Source organism: Mastigoproctus giganteus, chromosome 5 (genome assembly GCF_048544385.1).
Source record: "Mastigoproctus giganteus isolate SK-2022 chromosome 5, ASM4854438v1, whole genome shotgun sequence".
Lineage (NCBI taxonomy): Eukaryota > Metazoa > Arthropoda > Arachnida > Uropygi > Thelyphonidae > Mastigoproctus > Mastigoproctus giganteus.
The window spans coordinates 104572461-104589988 of NC_143579.1; the positions used below are offsets into that span (position 1 = coordinate 104572461).

Consider the following 17528-nt stretch of genomic DNA (forward strand, 5'->3'; position numbering starts at 1 on the left):
TCGAACCACAATTAGGACATGTAGTTTCACCTCTGCATGTTGTTTGAGAATGACCGAATTTTTGGCATTTGAAACATCTTGAGGGATTTGGAATGTATGCAAGGACTCTTCAGCACAGACAGCCTGCTTTCACTGTGTTTGGTAAATTTGGTGTACTGAGAGTCAATATGATATTTTTGTTGGAACTAGTTTATCATCCTTCCGGATCATAATTCGCCTTGTGTTACTTTTTGTTCTTGTAATTCTGTAACTATCTCCTCTTTGGTGATGTTCAATAAATCCCACTCACTTATCACTCGTTTTGAAAAGTACAGTGTATTATGTGGCATGACTTTGATTGGGATTCCGCTTAAAGTTGACAGTTTCAATAACAGTTCAGAGTGCCTTGCCTGAGTGGTTTCGATTAATAGATCACCTGACTGGAGTCGTTTTACCATTTTTGGTGTTCCTGCTGAATTTTCAAGACATCTTTGAATGACAAAAGGAGACAATTTGCTTACTGGTTGAGTCGATAATGAATGCATTATCAGAAAAGCTGGTGGTTCTGATTTGCTAGAATCTGTTCTCATTCTTTTTGGAAGACTAAGATCATGATTCCTTCTATGGGTGTCAGTATGTTGAGAGCCTGTTAACTCTAGCGGTGGATATTTGTTGCAATCCATTGTTGCTCCTTCTCCCAGGTTACCGGCACTGCCATGTGAAGGCAGGAGCAGTGCCAACCAGTGACCAAGCGATCAGAAAATAAGAAGGCAGTAATGTTGCTAGCAGAGGTAGTAGTGACGTTGCTGGCGAGGGAGGCAGTAAAGTTGCTGGCAGGTGAAGTAGTGACGTTGCTGGTGAGGGAGGCAGTGACAATGCGAGCAGAGGAGGGTTTATGAAAAAAGCTAGTACACGCCCTAGAAAAACACTAGAAAATCGCACTATAAATTGCATGTAAACTATTGCTTGGCACTCGGGGCCTTAGTTGGAATGAAAAGCCTAGTAGCTTCCAAGATTAAGTCCCTGATGGCTTCCCATTTAGAATTCAATGTTGGTAACATCATCAGTTGACCCCACTGTACAGAATTTAAAAACTTACTGAGACCCGTGGACATTGTAATCACTGTCACCCAGTGTTTCCTTTATCTGCAAATTCTTAATGCATGAATAATCACTGCTGATAATCAGATCAAGAGTATTACTCCCTCTAGTTGCCTCTCGAACATGCTGCTGTAGAAAACAGTCATCAAATAAATCCAAAAAAGTCTTCCTAGTGTGCAAGTAACGATCCCACAAGTTCCAGTCAATATCTGGAAAGTAAAAATCCCCCATTATATGACATTCTGATTTACTGGCCCACTATTTCTCTGCACAATTGCTCATTATACTCATCAGGCCTATAACACACACCTGCTCTTATTTTTCCTTTCCAAGTGCTTATGACACATCAAACAGACTAAACATTGCATTGTCCACCAACATCAATTGGATGCACTTCCTTAGATTTTATGTGTTTCTTAAATAACAGCATAACCCCTCCTCCCTCCCTGTCCTGTCTATCCTTTCTGTACACACTGTACTCCCCAAATTCCAATTCTGCACTGCTTATATCTGTGTGACACTACTTCTCTGATATCCCAACAATATCTGCCTTTGATGTCTTGACTAGCACTTCAAGCTCATCAAATTTATTAACTATACTCCTACATTGGTGTACATGCAAGTATACATACACCTGTTTCTGCTCTTAGTTACCCTAACGAAGCCTATGTATTTATTTGTTCCACTATGACTCCCAACAGTCCTGAAAATCTCCATTGCTTTGTTTTCCATGCTAGTGCTGCTGATTCCAATAGAAGCAGTGCAAACATCACTTTTGCCTGTGCCACTGTTAAGCTTTTAGTCTGTGTATCCCCCCCACCAAGCTAGCAGTTTTCTAACCCACCTAACATTGCATCAACAGCATCAGCAAATATTCTTGCACCCTTTCTATTTAAGTGTACCCCCATCCCCGTAGAAGCAGTCTCTCCTGTCAACAAGCACAGAGCAGGCTGAAAAAAATTCTACCCATTGAGCCTTGCAGTCTCTCCAGGATCAAATTGATCGACAAGGCTCACATCAAATAATCCCTTCTATCGTGTCTGGGGAGAATTGCAGACACTTTTACATTCACCCCTAACTCACGACTTTTTTTTGACATTGACCTGTATTTGTTGAGTAAATCTGCAGATCTTTATTCTTAATGTCATTAGTTCCAACATGTACAACAATATCACCTATTGTGCCCTTAAAAGATGATATCTGCTGTACAACGTCATCAACTTTTGCCCCTGGCAGACAGACCTGGTCCTGTTCCACCTATCCTTCTTGCATAGTATATTTCCTGTCTCCCTGACAATAGTCACCAATAATAACTAGTTCCTGTGGGACCAGCACATTCTGCCTTGGAGATTGCCTCTGTGTTTCCTGATGCACAGGAGTGAGCTCTGCCATTGAGCTGGGCAGCTGAGAGCTTGATGGGCCTCCTCATATTAATTTCTTCAATGGCATTTACCCTACACCTCAAGCTCTCATAGACGCCCATCAGAATGCTGAGTTGGCACCTAATTTCTTGGCACTCTAGGCATCTAGCACAAACAAAGACATCCTCCTTGGCCAGATCATGTCCTGCTTTAGAAAGTTCAGCAAACATTTCACCTTTCGCACATTTTTTAAGACTGTGATGTGTTGGAGAAGCACCCCCTTCGTTTCTTCCCCGAGTCACAGCACTCTCGTTAGTCTGTGATCTTTGCTTCGCAGCTCTAGTCTAGGTCGTGATTTCTGTTTAAATATAATTTAATTAACAATGAAATTTAATAAGATTAATAAATATTTTTCATTAATTGATAATATTATACTAAGCTAATAGACTCCTAATACAGTGCTTCATATTACGTTATCTAGTTTTACATTATACCTTACACTATCAGTTCGAGATATATATGTTACGCTATTTCTTATTGATTACAATATGGTGGCTAGTTCAACAATATTGGCACCAACACTGGGAGTTGTAACTTCCAAAAATCACTAGTTAAATTCAAAATAATCAGCTAACAAATGCTATTAAACCTAATTAGTATCTTCATAAAACATAATGTGTTATGTTAATTAACAAAGAATATAGTAAAACTATCGAAAATACTTATCCCTTTACAACAGCCAAAAATCCACTGACTGTTCTCTTCCGTGATCAATATGCCCTCTCAAAACAGTAAAATTAGATTGGTCTATTTGACATTGATGGTTTGATTGTTGATGCATCTGCTGAGGTAGCTGACAAACTGAATGAGTATTTTGCATCTACATTCACATATGAGGAGTTATTCAGGGAGGTGAATGCCAGAAGTTTATCAAACTCTAGCAGGAAGCTAAATGATTTTGTAATAACTGGGAGCAAAGTGGAGGAGAAATTTTTGAAACTGAACATAAAAAAGGGAACGAAAGGGTTGCTGTTACCAAGGAAGGCTTAAGTTTTGCAAATTGCAACTTCTGGAGACTAAACACCTGCGAGGTGATCTAATTGAGGTGTATAAGGCTTTGAATGGCTTGAGCAAGCTCAATGCTGATGGGATTCTTCCTCTTGCTCAGATTACACACCTGAGAGGATATAAATTCAAATTGAGGAAAGACAATTGTGGAATAGATGGGCGGAAATTTGCCTTTAGCCAGCGGGTGGTTGATAGTCAGAACAAACTCCATCTGTTGTAATGGAGATCAACAACTTAAATAAGTTCAAGGCAGAACTAGATAAACATTTGGAGTGAATGGATGAAATCGGAAGGGTTTTTTTTTTTTCCCCCTTTTTGGCTGATGTTATATAAGCTTGCTTTCTTGCATCATATGCCTCTACTAATTTTTACCTTGTTTGGGCCAGAACCATTGATTGTTTCGGATAATAATGCATTACCTATGTCATAGCACAGCACATCAGCAGGACAATGCTCCACGTCATACTACTTGCACTGACAGACTGGTTTGAGGACATGAGTCGAAAAGTTGGCCTGGCCAGACCAAAACCATGACCTCTATAAAGAACCTTTGGGATGACTTGGATTGTTAAGTGCATGCGAGACTGTTCAAAAAACAGAGCAGAAATGGTCGATGCTTTGAAGTCCAAAATGGTAGAAAATATCAGAGGCCATTTACAAAAAACTAGTGGAGAGTGTTCCACAAAGACTGGAGACCATTTTAAAGCCTATAAGTTTCAGAATACATTATTTGTTTATTTGTTTTCCTATAAATAAAGATTATTTGTAGATATGTAGCTGTGTAGGTCTCCAGATATTAATGATAGGGAAATATATTTCTCATTTCTCATAATGCATGTATAAAATTAATGCAAAAAAGGGTTTCAACTCTTACATTTACCAATATCTTAAAAATCTATTAGGGAGTAAAAACTATTTATTTATTTTTAAATAAAAATATTGCATTATTCATATGTAACAAATTTTCAAAAAAAAAAAATTATAGGCATTTAATAAGTTTTTTGTGACTGTTTATTCTGAACTAAGAATTTTATGTTTGGTTCCAGCATTGACTTCAGCTTCAGGTAAGTGTTTGTCATTTGTGATTGCAGGCATGTCTTAATTATAGTCATATGTGAAATGTTGATTCCCAGTAGGCTGGGCCAAAACAATAGAGTAAATGATGAGCATGTTGATGCATGTAGATATTTTAAAGCATTCTTGCTGTAAAACAGACTTCAGAATGTTGTCAAGGTTTAAATGCTGATTGAGCTCTCAGATGAAAAGCTGAAGGATCAGAAGAGAGCTCAATCAGCTCCACCAACAACGTTCAGGTGTATTTCAGACGTCACTGACAAAATTTTGCCAGAAATACTTGGCCTGCAGTTTGGAAAAGTAATAAAAATGAATGGATCATGAAAAATACCTTTACAGAATGGTTTGATGACTTTTTGCCATTTGTAGAAAATTACAACAAAAAACCAGGACAACAAAGCACCACTCACTTTGGACAACTCTCAAATTTAAATGTGTCACGTCTACACATAATAATTTTGCCACCTCACTGAACAGTGCTTTTACAACCTAAGGACCATGGCATCACAGCAACATATCAGAGGACATTTACAAAAAACTGGTGTAGAGGGTTCCATGGAGACTAGAGACTATCATAAAGGCTAAAAGTTTCCGAATACATTATTTGTTTTCCTACAAATAAAGGTTATTTGTAGATATGTAGATCTCCAGATATTAATGATAGGGCAAATATTTCTTATAATGCGTGTATAGAATTAATACAAAAAAGGGTTTCAGCTCTTATATTTACTAGCTATTTATGAAAAACTATGGAGCAACTTGTAAATGCAACAGAAAATTTTAACATAAAGAATGCCACTGATATGCATCCAATATGCATAAAAGACAATAACCAAAAAAAAAAAAAAAAAAAATCAATATGAATAGGGGTTGGAGCAATCTCTGGCCTGCATCTGCCAGTCAATCCAAGGGTTCTTCAGATAATACACTGAGTGATCACTGAATTATGACCACCCACCTAATACTTTGTAGGTCCTCCTTTTGCCCTCAGTACAGCAGCTATCTGATGTGGCATTCATTCAATAAGATGTCAGAAGCGTTCGGGAGGTATGGCCAACCAAGCTGTGTATAATGCGGTCAGCAATGCAGGTATGGAGGTGATTGGTGTATCCAGACACCTGATATGCCTTTCCATAGTGTCCCACAAGTGCTCTATAGGATTGATATCAGGGGAGTTCGGAGGCCAATCGATATGCTGGAAGTCAGAACTGTGTTCCTCACACCATTCCTGCACAACAAGTGCCCAATGGCTCGGCACATTGTTATCTTGGAAGACACCGTCGCCATTCGAGAAAAAGTGTAACACAGGGTGTACACAGTCGGCAAGCAGTTGGCAATAGCGGAGACCACTGATACGTTATTTCACATGCACCAGGAGTCCAAGTTCCTGACAGTGAAACATGCCCCACACCATACAACTGACTCCACTGGCCTGCACTTTTGATATCATGCATGTTGGATTAAGAGCCTCATGTTGTTGATGCCAAATCCGTACATGACCATCCACGGTGTGAAGTAAATAACGTGACTCATCCAACCTTCTTCCAGCCTTCTAACGTCCAACTTGCATGCTCTTTGCACAAGGCAAGTCTTTTAAGCTGATGAACCTTGGTTAAGACAGGATGCTGTAGGGGTCATCTGCTGGTATAGCCCATACGTGCAAGTGTGCATTACATGGTCATGGCAGATATTGTTTCGGGTTGGCTCATGTTGTATTGGGTAGTCGACTCTTGAACAGTGCTGCGCCTGTTTGCAAGTACGAGTCGTCGGACCCATCGCTCACAGCTAACATCAAACTTTCGCTGACCTTTGCAGTTTTGTCATCAGGTTGTTGTTTGACCACTCTGATGCCAGTCCTGGTACACTTTAACTATGGTGGCTCTCGAACATCCCAAAAGTTCAACCGTTTGGTAAATTGAGGCGCCAGCTCGTCGAGCACCCACAATCTGCCCTTTATCAAAGTCCGATAAATCCTTCCTTTTACCCATCACGCTCAGAATTTTACTACCTACTGAACCTTTGACACCTTATCTATGCTGCGTAGGTTCACTAACTCCGCGCTCTCATACCTCACGTGGTCAACGGCTTGCATTCAATTTTCGCAGGGGTAGTCATAATTCAGTGATCACTCAGCGTATAGCCACAATAACTAAAGAGATTCTACAGCCTGCCCAAAAAGCAGGATCTAATGAAATTGCAACAGACAACATCAATGAACTTTTGCCAAGTGATGAAAGGAAATAAAAACTGGAAGAGTTAACAGATGATGATTTAGCACCCAATGATGCAGACTATACTACAAAACAGAAAATTCTGTTTTTGTAGTACAGTTTGCATTATTAGATAGGGAAAAATAAAAAATGCACTGAAAACTACTTCTATAAAGGAATGTCAGCATCCTTTTAAACAGCTAATTGGTTTGCAAAAAGGATTTCCAACATGGATCCAGGTATATCAAAAGAAGCTACACATTCAAAAGAAAAACTGAATGATCTAACAAGTAGTTAGAGATTTATTTTTTAGATGAGGAAAACAAGAAGCAGGCTAGGTAGTAGTAGAGGCAAGTGATGTAAGAAAGCAAGCTTATGTCGCATCAGTCAAAAAAAACATTTCACACATTCATTCCCTCTAATTTATTTAAGATATCAACTTTCACAATGACAGATGGAAGTTTGTTCCAGCAATTAACAACCTGCTGGCTAAAGGCAAATTTCCACACATCTATTCTATACTTGTCTTTCCCCAATTTGAATTACACCCTCTTGGGTTCGTAATCTGAGCAAGAGGAAGAATACCATCAGAATTGAGCCTGATCAACCCACCCAAGACCTTATACATCTCAATCAGATCACCTTGCAGGTGCCTAGTCTCCAAACTGAAGCAATGTGACATTGCTTCAGCCTTTCTTCATAGGAGCAATCTTTTGTTCCATTCACTAATCTTGTTGCCCTTCTCTGTATTCGCTCAAGCAAATCTACATCCTTCCTAAAATGAGGCCTCCAGACCTGTACACAGTACTCAAGGCGTGGCCTGTCCATTACTTTATGTAATCAACTTTAGATTTATTCTTCAAAACACTGGCCAAATAGAGGAAGATTCTCTGATTTAAAAATTACCCTTTTAAAACATATTGCTATATGTTTTATTTCAATAAATTTTTATTGAAAAAATTTGAGTTTTAATATGTTATTTATCAATCATCATGAAATATGCATTGATAAATATGTCTGAAAATGGAGTAAGTAATGACAATTATAAATACATCTGAAAATGGAATAAGTATTGACAATATATAGCTTTTATGGAACTTAGCAGGGATAGGTTCCATGTTATATGAAAATGTATCTTATAATGCACATTTCTACTACATGCAGATTTCCTCCCCCCAGAACATATGTCATGCATTATGGCAACATCAGTCATATATGTATATTCCATAAACGAAATAAAATGTAAAGAAATGAAACTGTTATGCAAAACCCCAAAAACTCAGAACTATTCTACTCAATTGTAGCCTTTATTAATGATGTTATTAAAATCACATTACAGTTTGAGTATATTTAGTGAACAAGATTAGTGTATGATAAAAAGCAGTTATAAGTATCACAAAAGGTAGCAAGTTCACACCCCTGAAGATGGGAAGCAGAAATATTCATATTTAGAGTACACAGAATGAAAACAACTGAGAGTGATGAGGGAAATATTTAAAAACTTCCATTATATGATAAATGACTGCCACTTCATGCTATCTGCCAATTATGATTAAAACCAACTGATGCCTGTTGTGTCGTAAATAGAATACTTAATAAAAACTGTTTCAAATCTTACTTGTTAAAGCTGAAGTGCTGGGTAGCTGCTTATTACACCATTCACATGACAACTGTGCAGAAGTTTTTCCATTTGCTGTTGAAGTTTGAATTACAACTATTTCCGTTGTAGTTTCTTCCTATGAAAAATGAAAAATTCAGTGCAGTATAAAACTGAGTTTGAAATTTATTCAGAGCTAGGGCATCAATGAAACTTGACTGGTTTAAGTAAGTTAAAATTTTAATAAATTACATCAAAGGTCAATAACATATATTTTATTATGTAATTTAAAGTTTTCTGAAATCTATTTTAAGTTTTGGATAACTAATACTGAACTTATCAAAAATACTTCAGGCTCACTAGTTTTAGTGTTGTATTATTATAAAATTAATTCTGGAAAAAGAAGAAAAAAAGAAAAGGAAAAAGGACATTAAGAAAAAAGTATTGATTTCAAGCAAAAATTATCATGCAACACTTTCACTTCCACTTTAAAGTGACATGAAAGAGAGTAGCTTATAATGGATCATAATATTCAGTAACTACAAGAATTTGTAGTTACTGAATTATTATTATTATATTATTATTAATATTATTATAGAAATAAACTGACAGGTATGATTAAAAAACAAAAAAACACTTATTACAATCAACTTTTTATGGATAAGCAGATAACTCAAAAGGATAAATGGAACATTATAAATAACCTGTTAAAATTATCAAGGGGAAATCAAATTAAAACACTATTAGAACAGATTTCTGGTACAAACAAACAATATAATGCTGCAAATAGGTTTGCCAAAGCTATATTAAATCTCAATAGATATTATATTCATTATTGCCAAAATTCCTTTAATCAACAAGATAGTGAACTCGTGTGTAGTTTTAACTCCACAATATACTGAGATTCTTAAGATTATAGAACAGTTAAAGAACAAGAAATCTAATGGACTGGACTGTATTACAGTAACCGAAGTGAAGAGAAATAAAGAATAGTTCTTTGTTCTCTTGGTGAAACTTATAGCAAGGATGTTAGAGTAGGGAAGATATCCTACTTATTTACTTTCATTTAAGGTAATTCCAATATATAAAAAGGGATCACCAGATGACTTGCAATTATAGACCAATAACAATACAATCAGTTATAAATAAGATAATAGAAAATTATATTTTTTTCCATATTAGCAAATACATCAATATTGACTGCTAAACAACTCTCTATTCTCATATCAGAAGGGTAAGAGCACACAGACATTATTAGAGAATTTAGTAGATTCTTTTAACTTACATTTAAACAACAATAACTTCATGATCTTATTTACAGATTCGCCAAAAGCATATGACTTAATTGATATCCCAATATTGCAACAAAAGTTACTGAAATATGGTATTATGGGAAGAATCAATCAATCAACTCAATGTTATTTAAGAAAAAGAAAAAAAAAAAAAACAGTTGAAGTAGAAAATACAAAGGGAAAATCATATGATGTAAAGAGAGGAGTATCTCAGGACACTCATGCAGGGCCAATCATGTTCAATATCTATATAAATGACATATTTGAAGTAATTAAGAACTCCTTTATAAAAATTTATGCAGATGATATAATCTTATATACAATTGGAAAGAACTTAACAAAAATGGCTAAAGATTTACAGCAGGATGTAATACATTTACAAACTTGGTTGCATGATAATAAATTAGCACTCAGCTTTGAAGAAACAAAATTTTTGGTAATTAGACCTCATCAAATCTTGGATAGTCATTCTTCTATTAAATTATATAAACATGAATGGCTACATGATCAGAATTTCCAGAATTGCAAATGTCAAACTGTGGTAGAAGTTTCAAATCATTGTTACCTTGGGTTATGGACTGACTACAGTCTAAGTTGGCAATTCATATAACAAATTTGTACAAAAAAATTAGATTTTATGTGTACTTTTTTTTTACTACATTAAGAATAAGTTAAATCTTAGAACAAAAGTTACCTTATATTATGCATTAGTGGACTCCCAACTCAATTATTTAGTAAATGTATGGGCACGAGCAAATATAACTGAAATAAGGGTAATAAACAACTTAATTAACAGGATTTTGAGAATTTTAATGGGGATAAACTTTTGGAATGACCTGAATAAGAGAAGGCAATTTTTGTTGAAATATAAAATACTTTATCCAATTCAAAAACTGAAGTTAAATTTAATCTTGAAAAATCTTAACACCATCTTTGAAGAGTTTAACTTACAAAGGAATTTCTCACATAATTTGAGGAATCCAAAAGCAATTGTTTTGCCTCACCTTAGGGTACTAAATGTTATTTGTTATTTGGTTTTTTTTTAGGAGCATTAGCAACTAAGGCCATATTGCTCCGGGGATATGCGGTGGTCATTCCCTAACCTTTTTACATCCTCCATATTTGGTGGTCACGGGCTCGAACCCCAGTCTAATCAAGAAGCATGTGCTGCGCACTGCTGCTCCTGCCCACCTGGCTACGGAGGCGCCTAGGGGTACTAAATAGATTTGGAGATAGGCATACAATTAATATAATAAACAACTTGTTGGCTCGTGTTGATTTCAGGCTCAGGAGAAGTTATCCTATCTCTAAATTAAAATTCCTAAAGAAAATTTTTGATACTCAATGATACAGTAGATTAGAATTGCTGTGCAGATAAATTACTATCTCTGTTTGCAGTGTGGAATGTGTTATGTGTTGTGATTTCATTATCTTTTCTGTTAGATAATAAATTTGTATGGAAAAACTGTTGTATATGAAGAATTATAACTTGTTGTCAAGAAATTTACTTTTCTTAACAAGTTCATTTATTGTAAACAAATTCTTTTGATGAAAATAAATTGTATTGTATTATTATTGTTATTACAGTATTATTTTTTTTTTTTTTTTTTTTTGATTTGGTAGTTGTTGGCGCATCGGCTTCTGTGGCCATATTGCACCTCCCAAGGTTTTTTGCAGTACTTTGATCCAAGCCCGAGGCGGGAATCGAACCCGCGACCTTTGGGTTGCCGGGCAGGTACTTTACCCACTCGGCTAGCCCGGTCGGCTTACAGTATTATAGTTCCCCTTCAAATGAAGTGCACTTGGTTTAGCATTACCCCTAAGACTGAGTCCCACATTGGAGATGGGGAGGGGGGGGGGTCGAATTGTTTTATTTTTCCTTCAACAAAATATTCATACCAAGCATTACATCTTGATCTTTAAATTTCTGCCCCAAAACAAATCACGGCCAATGCAAATGGACTTGACTAGACACATTATTTTAATCAAATAACACACTATGATAATTTCCCATTCCTTTTATCTTTGACTGTCTAAATAGTCAAAACTACAAAAACTATGCTACAGGTAATCAACAACTACCATTCCGATAGAATCATATAAAATGGACAACATCACTGCACCCACACACAAACAGTGTCTCAAGCTATCATTCTTTTCATGTTTCTTCAACCACAGTGGTGATTAAATGGGATCAAAAGTTCTCTCAATTTACACAAAAGTGATGCTAATCTTCAGTTTAAGTTGCTAGTTATTCTTCTGTCAATATTCATAGTATTCACCTAGCACTTCTTTTTACTTCAAGTATCTACCTAATACAAGGGTTGATCTAAAAAGTATCATGATTGAATGCATATCTCCAATAAATCACACTATGTATAGGCACTGTTCGATAAATGTCATTTTATACATTATTGTATCCAGGCATATTTATAACCTACTCTACTGCTTCAGCTGCTTGTGTTGAGTGGTTGAAGTCAAGTGTTTTTATTATATGTTGCAATGTGACAATGCAACTGACCACTCACCGGTTTGTGAAGCCATACTTAGCTGAAAGACTTATTGCATAAGTAAGATAGCCTCCACACTAAAAACTGAAGATGTGAAAATAAAAAACAACATGCAATGGAGCAGCTTTTGTTTACTATTCCCATATCTTCAAACCTCTTTTTCCTCATTTAATTAAGACTAGGAGTACATTCAAGATGCAATTCCAAAAACTGAGTTTTAGAGGTGCTTCCTACACCATCTGGAAATACCTCTCGAATTATACACTGAAGGAGCCTAACTGAAATGTATTAATCTCCGTTCATCCCTGCAAATACAATGTTTTATATTTTGCACATGCTATCTGAATTATATATATATATATGATTAAGAAGTTTCAAGCCCAACTTTCTAACTTAAGAAATTTCAAACTTAACTTTGTTACCTGCACACACAATTTAACAAAGATGCTTGTATGGCATCTGTGAGACACAACTTTTTGTTTAATTTCTTATATAAGAAATTAATTTTTAGCTTTCATTTACTGAACTGAAAATAGTGATCTATTATGATTTGCTATATTCAATTAAAAAATGCTGAATGAAAATAAATGACAGAAACCAATAGTAATAATAAAGTTTTTAAAAACTTTTATCCTAAAAATTTTTTATTTTATTTTGTCATTTTTTAAATGAAGAAATAAAATTAATAAGCCTTGCAATCTACTGGTAAAAGGTCCAGCATTAGTGCACTCCAAGCAAAATTCACAAAACTAATCTTTTTCCAAATATTAAAGTTAAAATATACTGGGCCTATCAGGCCGATATCACTTGTGTTTTAGCTTTAGCATTAGCAAAAGCACATGATGCAAGAAAGCAAGCTTAAATAGCATCAGCCAAAAAAAAAAAAAAAAACACACCCACACCTCATTTCACCCATCCACTCGCTCCAACTGTTTGTCTAGTTCTGCCTTGAATCTGTTTAAGCTAACAACTTCTTGGAAATTTGTTCCAGCAATCAACCACTCCCTGCCTAAAGGCAAACTTCCGCACAAGCTATCCTACAACTCTCTTTCCTCAATTTCAATTTATGCCCTCTCAGGCGATTATTCTAAGCAAGAGGAAGAATCCCATCAGCATTGAGCATGCTCAAACCATTCAAGGCTTTATACACCTCAATCAGATCACCTCACAGGTGCCTTGCCTCCAGACACTGTCATTTGCAAAACTTAAGCCTTTCTTTGTAGGAGCAACCCACATTGTTCCATTCACTAATCTTATTGCCCTTCTCTGTACTCGTTCCAACAGCTCTACATCATTCTTAAAATGAGGCCTCCAGAACTGTATACAGTACTCAAGGTGTGGCTAGACCATTGCCTTATACAAGAGGATAATCACTGGATTATTCCTGCTAGAAAAATTCTTGTATATCATTGACAAGACACCATGAGCTACTCTTGTAGACTGCACTTCTCAGAAAGTTTCATATCTGCCTGCACAATTACCCCCAGGTCCTTTTCACTCAGTACCACTGTCAGTGTAGTACCACACGGATGATACGCTGCTCTGGGGTTACTGCTTCCCATGTGCAGTATTTTACATTTGTCAATGATAAACTTCAGTTGCCACCTTTCAGCCCATCCGCTCAACTTTTCTAGATCCTGTTGCAGCAGCGTACTGTCATTAGTGTCATTAACAACCCTGTCAACCTTTGTGTATCATCTGCAAACTTGGACATTAAGTCTGATATACCATCATCAACATCATTAATGAATAGAGAAAACAACAATGGACCCAACACTGAACCCTGGGGGACTCCACTAATAACATTAGTCCACGAAGAGCAGTGTCCATTCATTACCACACTCTGTCTTCTCCCACTCAACCATCCCTTTATCCATAGCAGTAATTTGCCACCAATGCCACACTGCTCCAATCTGTGCAGCAGTCTTCCATGTGCAATAATATCAAAAGCCTTTCTAAGATCCAAATATATGATATCAAAATTATACTTTGCATCCAGTTCCTTTGTGACTATATCATAGTATCCAATCAAATTAGTCAGACAGGACTTCCCCTTAGCAAACCCATGCTGTGTACGAGCTATAACTGTGCTGTTATAACTGAAGTCTTGTCTAGATGATCCTGCAATGCTTCTTTAATCAGTGCCTCCATTAATTTCCCCAGAACAGAAGTTAAACTAACAGGTCTGTAATTACTTGTCTCCCTTTGATCCTCCTTTGTGAATTGGGATCACATTTGCACATTTCCAGTCCATAAGTACCTCCGACGAGACCAAGGAAGCTCTCATAATTATGGCTAAGGGTTTGCTTACTTCCTTTGCTGCCTCCTTTAATATAACTGGATAAATTCCATCCACCCCCAGGTGCCTTTCTTATGTTTATCTTCAACAATTTCTCCTCCACTTTACTATCAGTTATTACAAGATTATCTAACTTACTGCCAGAGTTTAATACACCTCTGACATTTCCCTCCCTGAATAACTTCTCATGTGTGAATGTAGATGCAAAATATTAATTTAGTTTGTTAGCTACCTGAGCAGGATCATCAACATTTGAACCATCGATATCAAGTGGTTCAATCTGATTCATCCCCTTCATTCTAGAGTTTACATAAGTAAAGAACTCTTTACTGTTTTTCTTTGCATCATTTGCCAACTATTTCTAGTAATCTGCCTTTGCCTGCCTAACCTCCTTTGTGACTTGGTTACAGACCAGCTTATATCTATCATAGGCTTCTGTATCACCTGTTAATATATATGTATCCCATGCATTTTTCTTCTCTGCCACATGTCTCATTAGATCATCTGACATCCATTTAGGCCTAAACCCTGAACAATATTTCTTAGTTGGTATGTAAAGCCTAGTAGCTTCCAATATAAGTTCTTTGAATGCTTCCCATTTTGAATTTGTTGTTGGTAACATCATCAGTTGGTCCCACTGTATAGAACTTAAATACTGTCTCAGACCATCGTAGTCGCCTTTACAAAAGCAAAAACCTTCCCTTTACCCCTGATGGTAGTTACCTCTTTGAGTAAATCCCACTTCAGAACACTGTGATCACTGCCACCTAGTGGTTTCTTTATCTGCAGATTCGTTAATGCATGAAAAATTACTACTGATAATCAGATCAAGAGTATTACTCCCTCTAGTTGTCTTCCGAACATGCTGCTGTAGAAAACAATCATCGAATAAATCCACAAAAGCCTTGCTAGTGTGTGAGTGACCAACCCATAAATTCCAGTCAATCTCTGGAAAATTAAAATCCTCCATTATAAGACACTCTGATTTACTGGCCCACTCTATTTCCCTGTACAATTTCTTATTATACTCATCAGAGTCATTAGGCCTATAGCACACTCCTACTCTCATTTTGCCTTTCCCAGTGCTACTCCCCAAATTACAATTGTGCACTGCTTATGTCTTTGTGACACCACGTCTCTGATATCCCAACAATATCTGCCTTTGTGTCTTGACCAGCATTTCAAGCTCATCAAATTTATTACCTATACTCCTAGCATTGTTTTACATGCAAGTATACATGCACCTGTTTCTTAGTTACCCTAACACAGCCCATTTATTTACTTGTTCCACTATGACTCCTAGCAGTCCTGGAAGTCCCCATTGCCTTGCTTTCCAGGCTGCTGCTCAATTGCATTTCAATAGAAGCAGTGCAAGAATCACTTTCACCTCTGCCAGTGGCTACTGTTAATCTATTAGTTCGTGTATCCCCCCAAGCCAGCAGTTTTCTGACCTACCTAACTCTGCCTTGATAGCATCAGCAAATATTCTTGCACCCTTTCTATTTAAGTGTATCCCATCCCTGTAGAAGCAGTCTGTCCTGTTCACAAGTACAGACTAGGCTGAGAAAAAGTCTATCCCTTGAGCCTTGCACAATCTCTCCAGGGCGAATTGATCGACAAGGCTCGCATGATATACTCCCTCCTATTGTGTCTGAGCAGAATTGCAGACACTTTCAAATTCAACCCTAATTCACGGCTTTTTTCAACAGTGACCTGTACTTGTTAAGTAATTCCGCCAGTCTCCTACTCTTAATATCATTAGTGCCAACGTGTACAACTATATCACCTTTTGTGCCCTTAAAAGGTGATATCCACTCTGCAACGTCATCAACCTTTACCCCTGGCAGACATACCCTGGTCCTGTTCCACCTATCCTTTTTGCACAATATGTTCCCTGTTTCCCTGACAGAGTCATCGACAACAACTAGTTCCTTTGGGACCAGTGCACTCTGCCTTGGGGGTTGCCTCTGTGTTGTGTGATGTTCAAGTGCAAGCTCTGGCATTAATGTGGGCAGCTGAGAGTTTGATGGGCCCCTCAATTTAAATTCTTCGAGAGCATCCACCCTGTCCTTCTCACTCTCATATAGGCCCATAATAACACTGAGTTGGAGCCTGATTTCCTCACACTCCTTACATCGTGCACACACAAAGACCCCTTGGCAATAACATGTCCCGTTCCTAATTGCTCCACAAACATCAAAAAAGCAGTGAATTCCAAATGGCTGAGATTCAGAGGACAACCGTCCCCTCTCTGTTCTACCTTGAGCCACAGCACTCCCATTAGTTTTGTAATGGGAAGTACTACTGCCTAGTTAATACAACATATTACTGAAAAGAAGAACTCCTGAAATATTTTTGAATATAACTGAATTCTGAAACTGGCAACTTGTTTCAGAATTGAGGAAACATAAATAATTTTATGAGTATTATAAATGGTATCTCTTTCTCTGAACAGCTGCATTCAACAACAATATTGCTATTAAATATTATTACTGTTAATGCAAATGTTCACTAAAACAAAAAATCTTTCTGATTATGTGCAATTCACAACTAATTTTAGAGTATTAAGTGAATGCTTTCAATTAAAAATAGATCCTTAACATTTATTTCACTTATGAGATGATAGGCTGTTTTTCCTTACTACATGAAAGCATATTTTTTAAATCTGAACACTAGCCTTAAAATTTCAGACAACACACTTTTCTTTGTATATATTAAGGAACAGCCACAAGAGCATTTACCAGTATAGTATACTTTCAAATATTAGTGCAACAAGAATATTTTTGCTTGTCGATTGTCTATAGACACCTAACAAATACTCAATTTCTTAAAGGATGATACTGTTGCAGACTTTGCCCTCTTACAAATGTCAATCAAAGTTTTGTTTATAACAGTAGCTTTGCTGTCTAGACTTTGCTGTCAAGAGCACTTTCAAAGTTTCATCACAAAGAGAAGATCTCAACTGAGTTTTGGCTTTTTTTCACCTGGCTGACTATCTGTTCATACTCAGCACTATTAAGCAAGGCACTGCAAGTCA

At 36.7% G+C, this 17528-nt stretch overlaps 1 protein-coding gene across 2 annotated transcripts in view; it reads right to left on the reverse strand.

Moving 5' to 3' along the window:
• The window catches only part of LOC150085605 (uncharacterized), a 400641-nt gene that overhangs the window by 173650 nt on the left and 209463 nt on the right, over positions 1-17528 (reverse strand). For both annotated transcript variants that reach the window (XM_090373388.1, XM_090373387.1), the window contains exon 5: positions 8412-8529. In XM_090373388.1, coding sequence (XP_090229514.1) covers positions 8412-8529 — 118 coding nt within the window. The remainder of the gene's footprint in view (positions 1-8411; positions 8530-17528) is intronic.